The sequence below is a fragment of the Notamacropus eugenii genome, chromosome 2, assembly GCF_028372415.1.
Source record: "Notamacropus eugenii isolate mMacEug1 chromosome 2, mMacEug1.pri_v2, whole genome shotgun sequence".
NCBI lineage: Eukaryota > Metazoa > Chordata > Mammalia > Diprotodontia > Macropodidae > Notamacropus > Notamacropus eugenii.
The window spans coordinates 383311124-383330580 of NC_092873.1; the positions used below are offsets into that span (position 1 = coordinate 383311124).

The window sequence follows — 19457 nt, forward strand, 5'->3', positions numbered from 1 at the left end:
GCTGCCAAGGCCAAGTAAGTGGTGAGTTCAACCTCTAAATCATTCCCAGTGATAGTATAGGCACTACCAAATCCCAAGATGCTTCTTCTCCAGTCCCCTTATAGTCCTTTCCTCCTTAGAAATTCTACCCAGAGTACAAAATCAAGAGTTTTTGTTCACCCCAAAAAGGAGCTGATTGCTCAACACTGTGTGTATGATTGGAGGAATACAAGGGCCTCTTAATGTTCTTGTGGAGTAGGGGTTGGTGGGTTGAAATGTGTGTGGGGGATAGGCATAGAGAGATAGACAGAGACAGAAAGAGACAAAAGTAGAGGCAGAGATTGACAGACAGGCACACAGAAGAAAACAGAGAACCATTTGGGCTCCCCATAAGGTACAAAGACCTCAAGATGGAGCCTCAAGAAGATATGCCAATCATTGCTACCATCCTGTGCCCTTCTTTCCAGCTCCTGGAAAGAATTCAGTCTAACATCTGGCACTCACCGAATCTTGGCCAACTCCTTCAGCTCATTCCAATGCTGCACCAGTTGAGCCAGCCTCTCCTGGATCTCCTCCCTACCCACAGCATCACTGTCTCCTAGTTTTTCTGCCATTTCCAGTACTCCCTGTGAAATAAATGCCTTTGTTCAATGTTAAGGCAGTTCTAGAATGATCTATTTACCATCCCATGACTTTAGAGCCATTTCTCATCTCAGCCATGCCTTTGTATTACTCCATTTCCTGATTTCCCTTTCCTTCCTATGGTCCTCAGTTTTTAGAACCATTTTAGGAATACTGGGAGAAAATAAAATCATCAGCAACATCTGCATTGACCAAATTATGTAGATGTTTTTGCAAATCGTTCACCAACATCTTGTAATAGAGCAAAGAGTCACCTCCCGCCCACTATGACCATGTACAGGCAGTTTTTCCCAGTGCCTCTCAGCCCTATCCTAAATATAGCAAATGCACCGTTATTGTTAAGGTTAAAGTATCAATAACTAAATAAGAGAGTGAACCTGGAAAGACAGTCTTCCCAGGGGTGTTTGGATCCAGCTCAAGAGAACCAATTGCCATATTTTTCAGTGTGGGTATTTAAACCTTAGAAATGGGCAAATGCTATTAATCAGGGATTGCTTTAGTGTTCTGTTGATGGTCTGGATTTAAGAATATGATAGACAAAATTTTCATAATGTAGGTTAAAATTAAAATGGCATGCATGCATTTCCCCCAAGAGAACTGGATGGTCAACATTTACCTGAACATCTCTGGTCCTACCTGGATGGCTGGTTCATGGGCATCCAGCTCCCCCTCCAGGCGCTTATGTTTTCTCTGTAGATTTTGCACACCAGGCAGGTCCCGTCCATAGTCCTTGGAGCTCACTCGAAGCAGCTTTTCCCTGGGGTCCAGAATAAAACCCAGATCTGAGACATTTCTCATTAGAGCAGAACTCTGGTTCTCAAAGGAAAGAGCAGGAGGTGAGAGGGACATTTGGGTTACAAGCACCCAGCCAGTCGTTTGCTGTCAGTTGGAGCAACCTCTGACAATGACCTCAGACTTCTGTCAGCAGTTTTATTACATTTATTGATTTCCCTTCTGCCCCCTAGGGTGTTCAAAACTTGTCTAGTCACCTTCCCTATTAAACTCTTTTCTCTTACCCATCCCTTCTTTCCCTCTTCTTCCAAGGACAAACATACCTGTCACTTTCTTTCCAAACAGCCTGGAAAACCTGACAAGGTTTTTGTTTCTTTTTTGTTTTTTGTTTTTTTGTTATAAATTTATGCGGGCTGGTGAGGGTTGGGGAGTAGAATTGAGAGGGGGAGAGAGACAGACAGAGAGAGACAGACACACAGACAGACAGAGACAGAGACACACAGAGAGACAGAGAGACACAAAGAGAGACAAACAGAGAGATAGCAATGGAGACACAGAGAAACACAGAGATACCCAGAGAGATAGAGACAGAGACAGAGAGATAAGCACAGAAAAACAGACACAGAGATAGAACAGGAGAGACACAGAGAGACAGCAATAGACACAGAGAGACAAATGGAGAGAGAGGAAAGAGAAGAGATGAACAGAGTGAGACGTGCATAGCAAAATAGATTGGCCTGTGAAATAAGTGACCCTGGGTAAGAGATGCCATCTAGGAAGAAGGAAATTCCTTCTTACAAGATACTCTAAAGTGGCAATCTGTGGTAGGGATTAGAAACCTATTATTAACCTTGAGTTTGAGAATTTAGAAGGGAAGGGAAAAAAATCACATCCTTATTTTCAGTAATCTATAACTGGAATTCATATGTGTGTATGTATGGTGTATATTTGTATGTTTGTGTGTGTACACCATGTACTTATATGTGTATGTGTATAAGTGTGTATGCATGGGGCAGTCAGCTGTCATACTGAATAGAGTGCTGGACATGGAGTGAGGAGGGCTTTTCTTCCTGAGTTCAAATTCAGCCTCAGGTCACACTAGCTCTGTTACCCTGAGCAAGTCACATGACTTTATTTGCCATAGTTCCACATCTATATTATGGACTGGTTTAGGAAATGACAGATCACTCCAGGATATTTGCCAAGAAAGGTCCAAATGGGATCATGAGTTGGACATTACTGCAACACTGAAAAGCACACACATATGTGTGTATGTGTGTAGATATATGCACACATACATACATATACATATATATGCATACCCACATGTATGTGTGCACACATAGATACACATATACATTTGTGTATATTTTATATTCATACATAAGAAAGGAAGGCTGAATTTCCATATACTACATATTTGTATAATGTATGCATGTATGTATTATATAATATATGAAATTATAATGATATAACATATAATATGTACTTATATACACAATTTTATGTATACACATCATATATTATATTTCATGCACATATTATATGTGTAGATATGTATAATGTATATTATATATTTATGTACTAATGTACATACATATATGTATATGCTATGTATATGTATGTATGTGTGTACATGTGTGTATGTGTGTATTCTTTCAACATATTTCCAGAGGGCTCCCTGGCACAAAGAAAGGTCAAGAACTCTTGGATTTGAGGATAGACACTTAGGGAGAAGAGACCCACAGTCTTCTCTGCTAGTTAAAGATGTCAAGACATACTTGATCCAGGATTCTTCATCATCCAGGTCCTGGAAGAACTGGAAAAGGGCATGGGCCTCCTTGAGCTTTTTGTGATGTGCAGCAGCCAGATTCTGAACATTCAGGAATCGGTTATTGACACTGTCCAGTTTCTCCTTGATCTCATCAGCGTTGAAAGCTCCACTGTCAAGCAGGTGAGTAGCCAACTCATTTAAGTCCTTAAGAAAATCCTGTAAACCCAGAGTGGACTCCATGAGCAGAGGCAGTAGAATGGCTAGCTCTCCTATGCCCCACTCCCCTAGGCTCCAATGTGTCAGCTTTGCTGGACAAAGACCTTTCAATTTTTTTAAATGCTATAACTTCTTCAGCTCAAGTTGGAGAAGAATTGATGGGAAGAAAAGTATAACCTAAATACAAAACTGATGTACACCATGCAATTTGCTACTCAACTCTACCTTTCACTAGTATGTAATTCTTTCTTGTGTTCTCTCTCTCTTAACTAGATTGTAATCTCCTGGAGATGAGAGATCATTCCACATTTAGTATCTTTTGTATAATCCTCCACCACAACAAGTAAAATCATTAACATATAGTAAGTACTCAAAATATTCAATCCAATCATTTCTTGAAAATCATGCACAACTACTGATATTTTTGAAATTGAGCCCTAAAAATTTACATGATCATTTTGTTGTATATTTGAAGGGAATAGTAAATTATACATAGTAGATTTGCAGTTTCATATGCAATCATCTTTTTTTGTTATACTATGTTATAGAAGTGTTTTGATTCCATAAACTAAAAATAATTTTTTAAAATATCATCATCGAGGGTGAAATAATTTTTTTAAGTCATCATCAACAATGAAAAATACTAGGGCACTCTCTAGCATCTAAATATTTAAATTACATGGGCCACAACTGATTCCAGCACCTCTGACCTCCTGCAGATTTAAAAGCCTCATTGGAAAGAGGTGGCATCCCTACCAACACATAGAAACTACTTAACAACTGTATGTATACATATTATTTAACCCCTCAGAGCCACAATTTTCACATAGGCAAAATTGAGGCAGTAACAACAGGTAGCATTTATGCAGAACTTTTAAGAATTACAGAACACTTTATACATCATTTTATTTGATTCACACAGCAACCCTTGGAGTTGGATACTATTATTATTTCCATTTAACAGATGAGGAAACTGTGGTACAGAGAGGTAAAGTCAATCAGTCAGTAAGCACTTATTAAGCGATTACTATATGCCAAACATTGTATTAAACACTGAGAATAAAAAGAAAGGCAAAAAAAGAAATCGGTTTTGTTCTCAAGGAGCTCAGTCAGTTAGCCAGCGACTGAAGTTAGACTTCAATTAAGCTCTTCTTGACTTGAGGTCTCTCACTCTATCCAGTGTGCCATCTGGCTTCTCTGCTAATAAATGTGATATCACTTTACTGCATACCTCACAGGATTGTTAAGAGGAAAGCACTTTGCTAACTTGAAGCACAACTATGAATTATAATTATAGTAACAAATTATTATCATTACTATATAAAACACTGACATATATGCTTATAGATTCTCATAGTCTAGATAGAAATGTCCTCATGCCACCCTGGGCATTCCCTGCTGCAGTTCAGAAATGACAGTCTTGGAACGTGCCAACCAGATATTTATATTTCCTTTTAAGGATAGAATACAAGAGACCTGTGTGTGGGTAATGCAAGCATTTTTATTCCCCTTACAAGTGAAGAAAGTGAGGGTCAGAGAGAAAGAGTGTGCATGATTTAGAATTAGGAAAAACTAGGTCTACATTCCTCTTCAGACATTTCCTATTTCTATGATCCTGGGCAAGTCACTTAACCTTTCTGTGCCTCAGTTTCCTCATCTGCAAAATAAGGAAAGGCCACACAGTGGCCTTTATATTTCCTTCCACTCATAACTCTATTATCTTGTGAATTGTTCATGAGTTTACAACCAGTAATAGTCCTCACATTTGCCTATGATCACACAACAGTAGTGGTTTCCTATTGAAGCCAAGACTTAAAAGCTTTTTTTTTTTAAATTTCAAATCCAAAGATATTTCCACTTTACTAAGTTTTTTAAAGCTTTGCAGCCCAGGTTTAGGACCAGGAAAGCAGCTTACTCATTGGCCAAGATAAGGGACTTTCTATAACACTCTCTGATGAGGGAAAAAATCAGAAAACCTCTATTATGGGTGAGAAGGAGGAATTTCAGCTGGCATTTACCTCACGAGTTGACATCTCTGTTTCCAGCAGTTGATGCTTCTTAAGTAAGTTGGCTGCTGAAGACAAGTCTCTGGCTTGATCTTTCATTGCCAGCAGGGTCTCTGCCTTAAATAAACAAATGAACGAACAAATGAACACATACATAAATAAGATAGCTACATAGTGAAAAAACAATGAAGAGGAAAGCTGCTATTTGGTTAAAGATCACTCTTCAAGAGGGGTGGCCATCCTCTGACATCCTACGAATGAATCTATGGACTCATATCTAACTTAGGCACTACCTTCTCAATCCAAAGATCACCAATATAATGAAAAGAAGATAAAAGATTCACAATATTTTCTGACAGAAAGTTTGTACCTCTGAAGAGGACCTGGGAAAATCCAAGGAAATAATGAAGTTACAAAAAGTTAAAGTTGTTTAGAGGGGCTAATAAGCTAACAAGAACAACAAATGAGATGGTGTGCTTGCTACTCTGAGTACTCTTTCCGCTCTATTGTACTTCCAGTCTTTCAGATCAACATCAATGCCAAGATGATACCAGAAGTAAAGGGGTCCCCAATAGCCATTTGCTGGGGGAGGAGGGACCATGAGAGGTAGGAAGAGAGAGACTAAAGAGATTACACCAACAAAAATAATAATGTTTACAAAGCATTTTAAGGTTTGCAAAGCACTTTACATATCTTATTTCATTTGGTCTAGACTGGTTAGGGGCTTTGAAGAGTTATGGAATAAAATAAGATGATTTTAAAAAGGTAAAAGTTAGGTTTGCTACAGACTTGGAAAACTAGAGAAAGGGAAAATTACTTAGTCAGCCACTTTGAACTTCATCTTTAAAAGAATGGGGCTGGACAAGATGATGCCTAAGTTCACTCCCAGCATCCTATTTTGTAACATGATGTGTTTTATCTACATTATGACATAATAGAAAAGCTAACAAAAGTATAGAACAACTATGAAATCCAGCTGTGCATGCAGGGATGTGGTGAAATTTAGAGTGACATATAGACTCTAAGTTGCTCTAAAATCCCTTCTTTCCTGGATCGCCAAATCTCATGCCTAGCTGAAGCCCCTGCTTTCTCTCTATGCCTTCCTTTTTGTTAGTCTCAGTCTTGGCTACACTTGGCCCTATTTTCTTTCTCTTCTTGACTGTCTATTGCACACAATCTCTCATCATCATTGCAAAAGTCATAATTATACTGGGTGCTCAGTTCCTATCTCAACCTCTTAATTCTTGGGAAGATCTCAGCACTATCTCATTACAGAATTCTAACCTCTCCTCATCTTCCTATTTAGGCTATAGCCTAGCGTCATCACCCGTCTCTCCACCTCCTGCCTCCAGGCAGATTACCTCAGAGAGCCAGAATTCAAAGTCACGGATGCCGGTGTTGAATCTCTGTTGCCGGCTTGCCTCGTTCAGCTTCTGCCCTTTGTCTTTGGTTTTCTCCAGAAGGTAGTTCCAGCGTTCATTCAGCCTAGATAGTCGTTCCTGCCAAAGATATAGATTACATATACCTATATCTATAAACACATAGGCTTATGTGCATATATATGTACATATGCATGTATATGTATGTGTATATACATATATATGTATTTGTATATATGGAGACATAGATATCTACATCTCTCTATATACATCTATATCTATCTACATATCTCCATCTATATTTATATATCTATATTTGTCTGTCTGTCTATCTATCATCATCTATCTGTATGAATATGGCTCTTGGTGATATATGGAAATCAGACTCCAGGAGAATCTGAGAGAGTGGTGGAGGTGGAGGAAGGAACTGAGGAAGGAAAAAGATACTCCTTTCTCATTCTAGGTAAATGGTTCTAATACTGGGAGTCAGACTGACCAGGGAAATAGAAGAGGGTCCTGGGAGGGAGGAGTTCTGAACTGTTCACATGAACAACGAGCATGCTGAGTATAGATGACTGTAATAGTAGTCTAATTTTCCAGCTGTTGATGACATATACAAATATGAGATCAAGGAGATTATGTAAGCCCTACATATTGTTGTGGGGAAAGGAACAAAAGGTTTGTGATTCCAGGACAAAAAAGCCTCAGAATCTCAGGTCTCCTACATGCAATGGGACAGGTCTTCTAATAGGAATGCTAACTAAATCATCTCCATTCCTAGAAATAGGAAAAGATAAGAGGATTTAGACCATCTGCCTTCTTAGAACACATAAATCCCCTGGCCTCAGCACCTTGCCATGACCTGAGGGCATTGCAACTATACCTTCATATCTTCCTCCTGGCCATCACATGCCCCCCTATCAATAAGGGAGTTCCCCAGACTGATGACACCTTCAACTTGGTCAGTCCGGCCATAGACTTCATTTTCAAATGTCTGATGCTTCAAGTATTTTCTCTGGAGACAAAACAGAAACAACAGTTTTGCCAACCTACCTGGAAAAGGTGGGAATAAGGTATTCTCCACATTCATGAGAAAAGATTCCTTAGGCAAATCATCCAAGTGGAGCTTTTCTAAGGGTTGCTGGCCTCTCTTGGGTGTAAAAACTCTTCATTAATTAGATGGAGCAATCCCAGAGGACCAGGCCAGTGTTCCTCTGGATCTCTCAGTCCTCCTCCCCTTACTCTTACCTAGGTTGTTCAGCACTCAAGGAACAGCTGACTGATTCAGGAAATGGGCCCATGCCCAGAAATTTAACAAACCACCAAGAACTAACCTGAATATTAGTGGGATCTTTGTAATTCTCATCGCAAGCGGTGGGCAGCATTTCACTGATCCAGTCTTCCAGATCTTCAATGTCACGGTAGAACTGTTTAAGGTCTGCATAATCCCCAAGCTTGGCTCTGGCTGCCATCATCTGTTCTTTGAGAGCACTCCACCTGATGGAGGAGGCCAACCAAGGTCACTCTTTACTTTAAAATCCTTCCCTAGGGGACTCTGGTTTCCCTCTCATCTTCACTTCTCTTTATATTACAACTTGGCCTTTCCACTCTTCTCAGACATACCTGTTTGAAGCCCTTTTTTCATTCTTTCATCCACTACCTTATGTCTACATTGGCCATATTCCTAAGATATCCTCCTTGACCTCCCTTCTCAAAGCAATCTCTTGGCTATGTGGTGCAATACATAGAATACTAGACTTTGGGTTGTGAAGGCATGAGTTTGAATCCTACCTCTGACACTTTAGATCCTAGACAAGTTGCTTAACTGTTTTGTTCCTCAGTTTACTCATCTGTAAAATAAGAATAATAGCATCTATATTGTGGGGTTATTGTGAGGATCAACTGAAATAACATTTGTAAAACCATTCTCAAACCTCAAAGTGTTATATAAATACTAGCTAGTGTTGCTCAAATGTTCCCCAGTATCGTTCTCTTCTAGGAATCTTCCCTAAATGGATCATAGGAAAGCAGTTGCCCCCGATGGCCAACCTCTTCCTAGTATCTTCCCTCTATTGGCTCAAGTACCTTCATCTCAGAAACTGGCCTCCATTTCAGGTAAAATGAGAAGTAACATTTTCCTTTATTCAGTTCCCTTAAGGCTTGTCACTTCTGCCCTTGCTTCTAGACTCAAAAAACACCATTCTTTATCTGGAAATTTAGATTAGCACACCTATAAGGCTAATCTCAATAGGAGCCAGCCAAGAGACTGCTTACTCAAATGAGAGTCCCTGTGACCATAAATGTATCTGTACTATCTATATTGCTTTAAGAAAAGTTGTCCTGGCCTGCTATGAGAAAGCCATGGTCCTTTCACCACCACACTCTCTTCATCCAGGATAATAATTCAACCCAATGGCCCTCTTGTTCTAAAGTACTCTTAACCCTTATTAAATTTACTTTTATCTAGTTATGGGTCTTAATATTCTTCCTCTACACATTTTATACAATTGTTCATTACAGGGGCTCGATTGCCATTTTAAAGGGATGTTATAAAATGGAATCATGAATTATATTGGGAGTTGGACTACAGCAATTCCTTCAGACAATTAATTGTTGACTTATTTATTAATTCAACAAATATTTATTGTACATCTTCTAAGTGCAGGTTCTGGTATTGGATCTAAATGATCTTCATAGCTCCATTCCAACTGTAAACATTCCACAATTCTATGAATGATTTTTAAAAACTGAGGACCCCCCCCCATGAAACTCAACAGATGAAGCAGCTTTAACTAGGAAGCTCACTTTGCACAAATATTAATTCAATCCACACACAGTACCCCAGTACTTAGTACAGTGCCTGGCACATAGTAAGCACTTGAATTTTCTTTGACTGAAAGATTATTTGCAGAAGTTCTCTTATGCAAGATCAGCATCATGTGTGATTTGACATTTATTAAAGGCTTTCTGGTTATGAAAATGATAGAGATGAGAGCAGCCGTTTATTCCCAGAACCTGCCTCTTTCTCCCACTCATCTCTTAGAGTAGACCGCCTCTTTTGCATGTCTCATATAAAATCCCACTATGATTATCTGGGAGCTTTTGTCTCCTCTCAGGCTTTCCACTGCAAGTCCTTAGCTAGAGGTGATCTCTCCCTCTTGGTAGAGCATAGGGACAGGGATTTAAAGGTATAAAGGACCTGAGAGTTCATCTATTTTGATCTCTTCATTTTATAGGAAACTGAAGTCCAGAGAGGTAAGTTCAAGGTCCCAAAGCTAGTAAATGCTGAACAGAGATTCGAACAAAGATCCTTGGACTCAGATTCAGTACATTCATGGCACAGTGCTGCTTTATGCACTTTCCCACTTCTCTTTGTATTCTGACTCCTCACATTTGTGCCTCATTCTGCCTACAAGATTACATGACATTTGAAAGCAAGGACTGTATCACATTCATTTTTGTCTGTCCTTCAGTACCTAGCATGCTGTGTCATGAAGAACAAAGAACTCAGGAAATTCATGTGAAATTGAATAGAATTCTCAGAATCAAGGATGCCCAACCTGGTCTCAAGTTCCAGGCATACTGCTTTGTATGGGCCTAGGGTGGAATTCTAGGATGCTCCACCTGCTCACACACACATACACACACGCACACACACAGACACACAAACACACACATTCCTGATGACATTCATACTGCTGCTGCTGGGTGTTATCTAGTCTATGTTTTCCTGACTCTTACTTCCCCTTTCTAGTTTCTCTGTCAGTCACCTAGAATGGAGTAGAGCAAGACCTAAAATATGAGCATGCAAGGCCCAGTTAGACCATTTACTACCTCTGAGATATTGCTTGAGTGAGTCATTTAATTTCTTTGGGCCTCAATTTCCTTTTATGTAAAACAAGAGATAAGAGTAGATGCTTTAAAATCTCTTCTAGCTTTAAAATCAATTTTCTTATGAAACAATGGACAGGGAGATATTAACTAGTAGAAGGTGCAAGGAGCTTTGCCACAGAGAGTCTACATCTCAGGAGAGGTGAGACCCACATTTCGTACCTTACCTTGAGGTTCAGTATAGGCCTAAATCATCACAAAACATAACTTTTCCCAGCTTATTGCTTCTACATTCACCCTAAGGTTCTGTCACTTTGGCCCCCTCTCATAAAGTCATCTAGACTCCTGAATCCCTATGAGGACAAAAATAAAATTATTCCTTTTCCTATACTGCATTTAAACTTGTGCTGTTCTCTGGGCTAATATTCTACCAATATGTTCCCTGCACCTCAACTGTTTATGTTTCAAGCAAAAACATCCCTAGCACAGGGGGCATTTTTGTACTCTTTCAGTTAGGTCAATGAATTTTACCAAGTTTTACCATGGATTAATAACCAAATAAGAATGGTAAATGCCTCCCCAAACTAAGCTCTTGAGGACAGGACTTTTTTTTTTTTTTTTTTTTTTTTTACATTTTTATCTTTTTATCCCTAGCACAATACTTGGAACAAAACAGATGCTTAAAAAATACCTATTGACTGACTGGGTAACCATCCGACCCCTACCCAAGAAACAGTTTTGGAGAGGGAAACCATCAGCCACCAACAATTGCATGTCATAGAAGGAAATGATTGGTGATGCCTGACCTGTCCAGCACTTTCTGAAGTCGGTCAGCAATCTCTTCCTTGGCATAGTGGTCGTCATCTATGAGCCGCTCTGCAAAACTTTTCAGTGAATTGATCTTTTCTTCCTGGACAAAGGAAAAGTGAGAGGAAACACGGTGTAAAAGAAAAAATGTGGAACTGGGAATCAGGATACTGGGTCAAATCCTAGGTATGATTGCTAATAGTCATGTAACTATGGCCACTTGACTTTATATCTCTAAAGTTCAGTTTCTTCAGCTAGTACTATTAGATGGGGATCAAGCACTATAGTTACAGAATTATTGAGAAGAAATTGATTTGAATGGCACAGATACTCCACCCCACCCCCAAGATTTAAGTGGCAAACTTAGCCAAACTCTCCTTCTTAGACATCCTGCCTGTTGATATCTTGGGAAAGGGAAAGAGATCCTTTCTGTCTGCTCCACTGATGATGGTGATGAATACAGGACCTTGCTAGTAATCCTACAGATGAACTTTTCTATATGAGTTGTATGCCCCTTATGCTCCTTGAGAGCAGGGACTTTCTAGCTGTTCATTTTGCACTGTATTTTGCATTTTCTTATTGTATTTCTTTTTGTATGCAAAGGGCTTAGCACCTAGAAAGCACTTACTAATGCATTTTCATTAATTCATTCATTTCCAAAGTGCACTGGGTGGAGACAAAAAAAAACCCAAACAAAACATACACCACACAAGAAAGATCTTTAGCTTCCTTTCTTGTTGTTCAGGTTTTTTTGCCTACTCCATCTGGCTCTGCTCCAAGTTTCAAAAAGCAGTTTTTCCCTTCCCATTTGCAGACCATCTAATAACTCTCTTACACAGTTGGCATTCATGATTTGTACTGAATAATATGAAAAATTTACAAGCAACAATCCATAAATCTGCACCTTGTGTGCATTCTTGAAGAGATGTACATAAATCATTTTTTTAAATGATCATATTTAAAATGAGCCAGAGGAGCTTGTGATTTAATAGAATCCTAGAATTTTAGGACGATTTCTTCTATGAAGTGAACAATTATATAAAAATTCATTTATTTGGGAAACTGGGATATTCATACATGTATATACACATATACACATATATTTGTTCATATACATTTAATATACACATACATCTCAATTTCCCAAACAAAATTTTAGTAATATATTTTATATACACATACATACACACATCTATATGTATATGTGTATACATACACACATACATATATATACATATTCATGATATATATGAACATCCTAATTTCCTAAATAAGTATGCATGCATATGTAAATATATGTATATAATAGATATAATCCATATATGTTTTATACATATATATACATATATACATACACACAACACACACACACATATATATAAAAACACAGATATGTAATACTGTAATGTTACATATCTCTGAATGTACGGGCTCTGAAAAGTGTATATATACTCTTAGGTAAGGTCTTGCTTTGGGGGCTTGAAAGAAGGTTCATATGCTAGATGAAACTCTGGGTACTCACTAAGGAGCCCTCTCTTCATCCCCCCTTCCCCTGGCTTTGAAAACCCAGATGTTGGTGCTTCTCTCTTTGATAACTATATGTGTATATAATGGTCAGGCTGTTGGATCTGTCTGTTGATCTGTGATGTGTGTATTGCTTATGGTCAGACAGAAGCCCTGTCTGTTGGTCTTTATTTCTCTGCTTGTATTTTCTCTGTTAAGTGAAAGTAATGAAAGTAGGTTGTTGACCCCTCAAAAGCTGCTTTCGTTTTAGAAAAGCAGATCTAAGAACTTGTGTTAGCAGGCCATGCTGGATGTGTCAGGGTGCTTGCTGCTACAAACATACATGTATTTAATGTGTTACATAGCACATAATATACCTAGCTATAATATACAGATATAATATAAAACATACGATATTGATAAATGATGCTTTCTTTTACTTCACCAAGAGTTTCCCTATACATCTTTATGGTCTAGAAAGTCAAGAAAAATTTAGAGAAGCTTCATAATTTTAAGAATTCAGGAAATCTATTCTCCAAACCTTAATCAGAATGGGGATCTCAATTGGCCAGCACCCACCTAACTAGGGAGACTGGAAACACTTATCCTTTCATTCAAGAGGAATTTGACTCCCAAATTCAAGCCTCAATGAGATTTCCAAGTACCCTTATCATACACACACATACACATATTATACACACACACACATATACACACACATATATTTATATCTACATCTATATATATATATATACTAGGTACATATCCATCCATACATATATATTATATATACATACACATGTGTGTATGTGTATGGATATTGTCTATTTCCATGTTTTTTAATGAGAGACAAATAAGTTGTTGCAGTGGATGGAACTCTGGACCTCAGTTTAGGAAGACCTGAGTTTAAATCTGGTCATGGACACTTACTACTTGTATGATCATGAGCAATTCACTTAACCTCTTCCTGCCTCACTTTTCTCTGTAAAATAGGAATCATAAAAGCACCTGCCTCCTAGAGTTGTTGTGAGGATCAAATGAGAGAATATTTATAAAGCACTTAGCATAGTATCTGGCACATAGTAGGCCTTTAAAAAATGATTCTTTCCTTCAATAAACTAGAGAAATAGGTAGTACAAGGTCTAGTTTCCCCATTTATAGATGGAGAAACTGAGGTTTGGAGAAGACCATAGAATTTAGAGGTAGAAAGGAAGTTAGAGATAAGTCAATCCAACCCCTTAATTTTTCCAACTTGTTCACTGAGGTTCAAAGAGCTTGAGTCACTTGTATAAGATGACTCAGTTAATGAATCACAGATTTCAAAAATCAGTTACTGTGATTCCCTGTCTAGTCATCTTTCTTACCATACAATTCCATTGCTCAGTCATGAATGTGACTCTAGCAGACTCTGTTTCTGCATTTTCTTGGTTCCAACTGTTAAGCAGATTGTTTTGGTGACATGTTCTGATCTCACCCCACCTTCCCAAATTGCACTACTCTAAATTAACCCTTCATGTGGGTTTAGCCAGTGACACCTAGGGGTCAAGACATCAACGACATAGTTCAGTCTATACCTGGGCATTGATTGCCTTATCTAAATCATCACGCTTCTTCATCAAGGCCTCCAGACTATCCAGGGAGCTTTTGTCCTCTGTCCTCAGGGAACTCTCTCGGGCCACCATCCAGCTCTCTGCTTGATCACAGTCTCCCTGAAAGAGCTGTGAAGATCAAAGAAAAAAAATCTATTAATATTTCTATAACACAGTCTTTTCTCCAACAATGACAGTGGAGTCACCACATTCAGAAGTTAACATCACAGTTCTTAATGTGCTGCATGAAGAAGCAGGATTAACATCAAGGGAAACAAATTTCTCCTTTTAATATTTAAACCCCTTTTACAGTCTGGCTATCTTTCCAGGCTTATTTGTTTTTCATTTCACTTCTCTATCTTCCTTCTTTCTTCCCTCTATCCTGGAGCTTCCTTCAGTCCTTGGGACTTCCTTGTCCTACAACATCAATCAACACCTGCAGCTTCTTAACCTGGAACATCCCTTTGTAAGACCTTCCCCCCTCTCCCACTGATGATTTCCTATTGGAATTAATGTAGCTTTTGGAGGGAATGTTCTAGGCTGGCCTTCATCCCCGCCTAGTGTCATTCCTGACTACTGAACTTCAACCACCCCTCCCCACTTCCACTCCCTATACTTTTCAGCTCCCTTTCAAATACTCTCTTTCCCCTGTACAACATAAGCTTCTTGAGTGCAGGGACTTGTTTTTTTTAGCTTGTATTTGAATCCCTAGCACTTAGTATAATGCATGGCACATTGTAAGAACTTAATAAGTCTTTCCTCCCTTCCTTCCTCAATTCTACCCTTCTTTGATTCCCTTTAGAATACAGCTGGAAACACATAATTCAACATACTCAAGAACACAATCACCCCACTCCAGCCAATTCCAATTCCTTTTTTGCTTGGCTCTTTTGTCTATAGTTTTAGGAGAGGGTGTCAAACTTGAGGTTAAGAGGAAATTATCAACTCACAAAGGGGATAAACAAGAGCTGAATCTTCACAAACAGCAGAGGAAGGCCAGTGTTCTAGGAAGATCTCATGGTAAATACAGATTGTATATGTGTGACTGATCAAAACTAAGATCCAATTATTGGCCTGGGAGCAGAAATTGACCATACCTGGAAATCCAGACATTGATCAAGCATCTTCTTTCGCCGCTCCCAAGATTTCTCCAGATCATCTCTCTCAAGTTTCACATATTGTAGCTTCCCTTCTATCTCAGGGCCAGCCCGATGCCCACTGCTCAGAAGGTCTATACCAAAATCTTCCAGGGCTTGGAAAGTAGGAGCCTCAGCCTTCATTTCATCATAGTGTTCCTATCAGTTGAAAGGAAGTAACCATTAACATCAGAAGATGAACTGAGCCAAAATTAGGACATATAATTCAAAGAAAAATACCTTCGATGGCTATGGCCCTACCTGATGTCTCTCTAGTAAGATCTCAGTCCCCGTAAGGTCTTCAGCCAATTCTTCTGAGGACACAGGGCCATGAATGCCACTGATCCATGACAATATTTCCCTATGGAAACAAGCATCTGTATTCATAAGATGAAATTCACAAGGCAAGAGATCTCTCTATTCTTGATGTAAGTGAGGGAAGAGGGATCAAGGCGAAGCCTTGGGGAGAGATATATATCTGTAATTCAAGGGCATATTGTGAATATCAATGTACCAAAGGAGACTGAGAAGGGGCTGAATTAGTGGTAGACAATTAGGAAGAGAACCAAGAGGAAGCAGACTCATGAAAACCGAGAGAAAAGTAAATATCCAGGACACCTGAGCAATCAGCTGTGTCAAATGCTGCAGAGAGATCAAGAAGGATAAGGAGTGAGAAAAGACCATTAGATCTTTAGAAGCCAATTGTAAAACCTGTTTCTCACTCACCTTATAACTCCTCTAGTAATAACATCTCACATTTTAGTAGCTCTTTAAGATTCTCAATTAAGTTTCCTCATAGCAATTCAGTTAAGCTAGGTAGTATAACTGAGTGGTTTTGGGATGTCATGAAAAGACATGAAATTTGGAGCTAAAAGACCTGAGTATCAAATCTATATCTCATGCATATTACTCACAGGAACTTTTGCAAGTTCTTTGACTTCACTGGGCTTCCGTTCCTCCATTTGTAAGCTAGATAGAATAAAATTAATAGTTTTAAGGAGTTCCCAAAATCATATGATCATGGATTTAAAGTCAGAAGGCACTTTAGAAGCCATCATCTGCTCAGAATCTGTAATGGCAAGTAAAGTAGGATGTTTTTCTGTTTTTGCTTTAGTATAATCAAGAAGGATAATGTCTCTATCCATTCCAGGATCCATGACCCTTTAGATTGTAGGATTGCGAGGGCAAGCAAAGTAGGATCTTTTGTTGTTTTTATTTTACTAAAAGTGCTTCTGATTGAATAATGTAATTGAGGAGGATCTTTCCCATCCATCAATGGGCCTGAAAAGATTTGTTGGAAGACCCACAGCTTTTGCTAATGAGGCACTGGTTCTCAGGGGAAGTGATGCCCTCTGGCTCTAAAAAAATGTCTAAATACTCTGAGGGTGAGGTTTTACTTTGGGGCTTAGATTTTGGAAGAAGATTTTTGTGCCAGATGAGATTTTGGGAAGCTGCTAAGCATCCCTCCAGCTTTGAAAACCCAGATGTTGGTGCTTCTCTCTCTGGTAACTGTGTATGGATGGTCAGACAGTTATCTGTCAATCTGTGACGTATGTCAGACAGTTTGGAAGCGCTGTCTGTCAATTTAGATTTCTCTGTATTTTCTCTGAAGTTCAGGGTGCTGACTTTTTCCCCTGGACTGAGTGAATGATACATGTGCTTGATTAAATAAGATTGTTAACCCCTAAAAATTTCCTTTCCTTTTACAAATGAACATCTAAGAACCTATGACAGCAGACCCTCCCTGTGTATGTTGGGGTGCTTACTGATTCAGAGTCTCAGAGAGGTAAGGTGACCTACAAGTGGGATTTGAAACTGAGTCTCTTAATTTCAACTTCTGGGTTCTTTGTTCTAAACCCAACCACTTGATTTCTTGACAGGTAACCTGCATTTATTCTCTTTCTAGGGAATAGCAATACCTTTAGACCTCAGCACTGTCAAAGACAGAGGAATGTCCTGAGCAGGAACAATTTCCCATCCATAATGGTGACCCCAATGTAATTGTCACTTCCCCCCTTTCCCCCATCCCTGTCCCTGAGAAGTGGCTCTGCCCCTCACCTGGCCTGATTGAGGAATAAGTAGAGCTTCTGTGCCTCACTCAGGTCATCTTTTCTTTCTTCTGTGTGCCGAAGTAAATTATCCCAAGCCCCTTCAAGTTCCGTCCGTTGCCTCCGCAGGTCATCAATGGCATCTGGGTGGGATTCAATGAGCCTCTCTGCTGTTTCTCCCAAAGTAGTCACCTAGGAAAGTGCCAGAACCCTGCTCATCAAAAGTCATTAGTCTATGAGATCATATACTGCTATAACACGCAATTAGCACGATACATAGCCCTCAGGTATTCTTGTGAACACACTCATCCAGTTATACATAGTGAATACACTATCTTCAAATTGCCATGACTTTTACGAGAAATGCCAATGAGGTAAACATGAAAAACTCAATCATTTTCAACTTGGTTAAAGTAATAGCAATAATTCTTATATTTGTGTAGCATGTTATATTCAATGTAGTTTCATATATATTATCTTTTTATATAATTAATAATAATAACTAACATTTACATGGAACTTTAAAGTTTACACCATATTTTATAAATTTTGATCAACATATCTCATCTGAGCTTCACAGCCACCCTCTGAGATAGGTACTATTATTATCTTTATTTTATAGATGAGGAAACTGAGACAAACAGAGGTTAAGTGACTTGCCCAGGGTCATACATCTAGTACATGTCTGAGTCTAGATTTGAACTAAGGTCACCTTGACTCCGCATCCAGTGCTCTATCCACTGTGCCACCTAATTACTCACTTTGTAGAGCTAGAAAGGGCAGCCACAGCTGGAATATGGTTTTGCAAGAGTAAACCATACTCAAATAGAATCTCTTTCACATACTATAAAGGTGTATAATTATTTCAGTCAGCAATATACCCTGGTAAATTGTGACCCTTCCACAATGTAGTCTTCTGACTTGCTATGGCCAAAAAAGAAAAAAAATCACTTCTACAACCAGACACCCAGTGACCAGCCCCTTCAAATGCTGCTAGGCTGGTGCTCAGGCAGCAAATAGATAGTTTATCACTGGACTTACAGTTTAAGTACTTCTAGCTTGGAAATCCTAAAAGAGCTTCTAGTCTACTGGAATAGCATTTGACAAGCCAGGGTCTACTCCATACCATTCAGGAGAAACACAATATATAAAAGTAGTAGAATAGCACTGATCATTAAGAAGATATATCATATTTGTTTGAGGAAATCTAGGAGGTTAAAGAGGGGATAATAAAAATGTATAAAAATCAAGGAAGAGAAAAACAGAAATTATTTAGTCATAGGAATATATACTATAGACCACTTATCCAGAAGGAAAAATTAGAATAGGAGTTCAGGAAACATATTCCAGATTTATCTTGGAAAGAGTCCTGGAAGGCTCTAAGTATCTTAACAACTTTTTTGGCTTTCTCTCTCTCACTGACAAAAACTGTGACTTTTATTAATTTCATCCTTCAAAAGTTAAGAGAAGCACCAAAGGGAGCTGGCCTTCTGGACCTGGTTCTAATAATTTCAGTTCAGATTTGCTGAGGTAGAAATAATAGGAACCTTGACAGCAACAATGGTCTGTAATTTCATAGAATTTATGATGGAAAAGGAAATATGGGATGGTAAATATTCTAGGTTTGGAGAGAGCAAATTTAAAAAGTTCAGAGAAAGGATAAGAAAGATCCAACGCACTAATGTTTTGTAGGGGAAGATGGCCTGAGGATAGAAAGTTTTCCAGTAGGAAAAAAAAAGGAAAAAAGAAACTGACAACTTTATTATACATTTGAAAGGAATAGCAAGTTGTACATAAGAGATTTGCAATTGTGTG

The 19457-nt window shown here is 38.7% G+C and overlaps 1 protein-coding gene across 1 annotated transcript in view; it reads right to left on the reverse strand.

The window, feature by feature from the left end:
* The window catches only part of SPTA1 (spectrin alpha, erythrocytic 1), a 99258-nt gene that overhangs the window by 34436 nt on the left and 45365 nt on the right, over window positions 1–19457 (reverse strand). The window contains exons 26-37 of the mRNA XM_072647345.1: window positions 17653–17834; window positions 15856–15955; window positions 15556–15753; window positions 14444–14587; window positions 11366–11469; window positions 8063–8225; window positions 7612–7743; window positions 6711–6848; window positions 5362–5466; window positions 3135–3343; window positions 1258–1378; window positions 484–605 (exon numbers count right to left, since the gene is read on the reverse strand). Of these exons, the coding sequence (XP_072503446.1) occupies window positions 484–605; window positions 1258–1378; window positions 3135–3343; window positions 5362–5466; window positions 6711–6848; window positions 7612–7743; window positions 8063–8225; window positions 11366–11469; window positions 14444–14587; window positions 15556–15753; window positions 15856–15955; window positions 17653–17834 (1718 nt within the window). The remainder of the gene's footprint in view (window positions 1–483; window positions 606–1257; window positions 1379–3134; window positions 3344–5361; window positions 5467–6710; window positions 6849–7611; window positions 7744–8062; window positions 8226–11365; window positions 11470–14443; window positions 14588–15555; window positions 15754–15855; window positions 15956–17652; window positions 17835–19457) is intronic.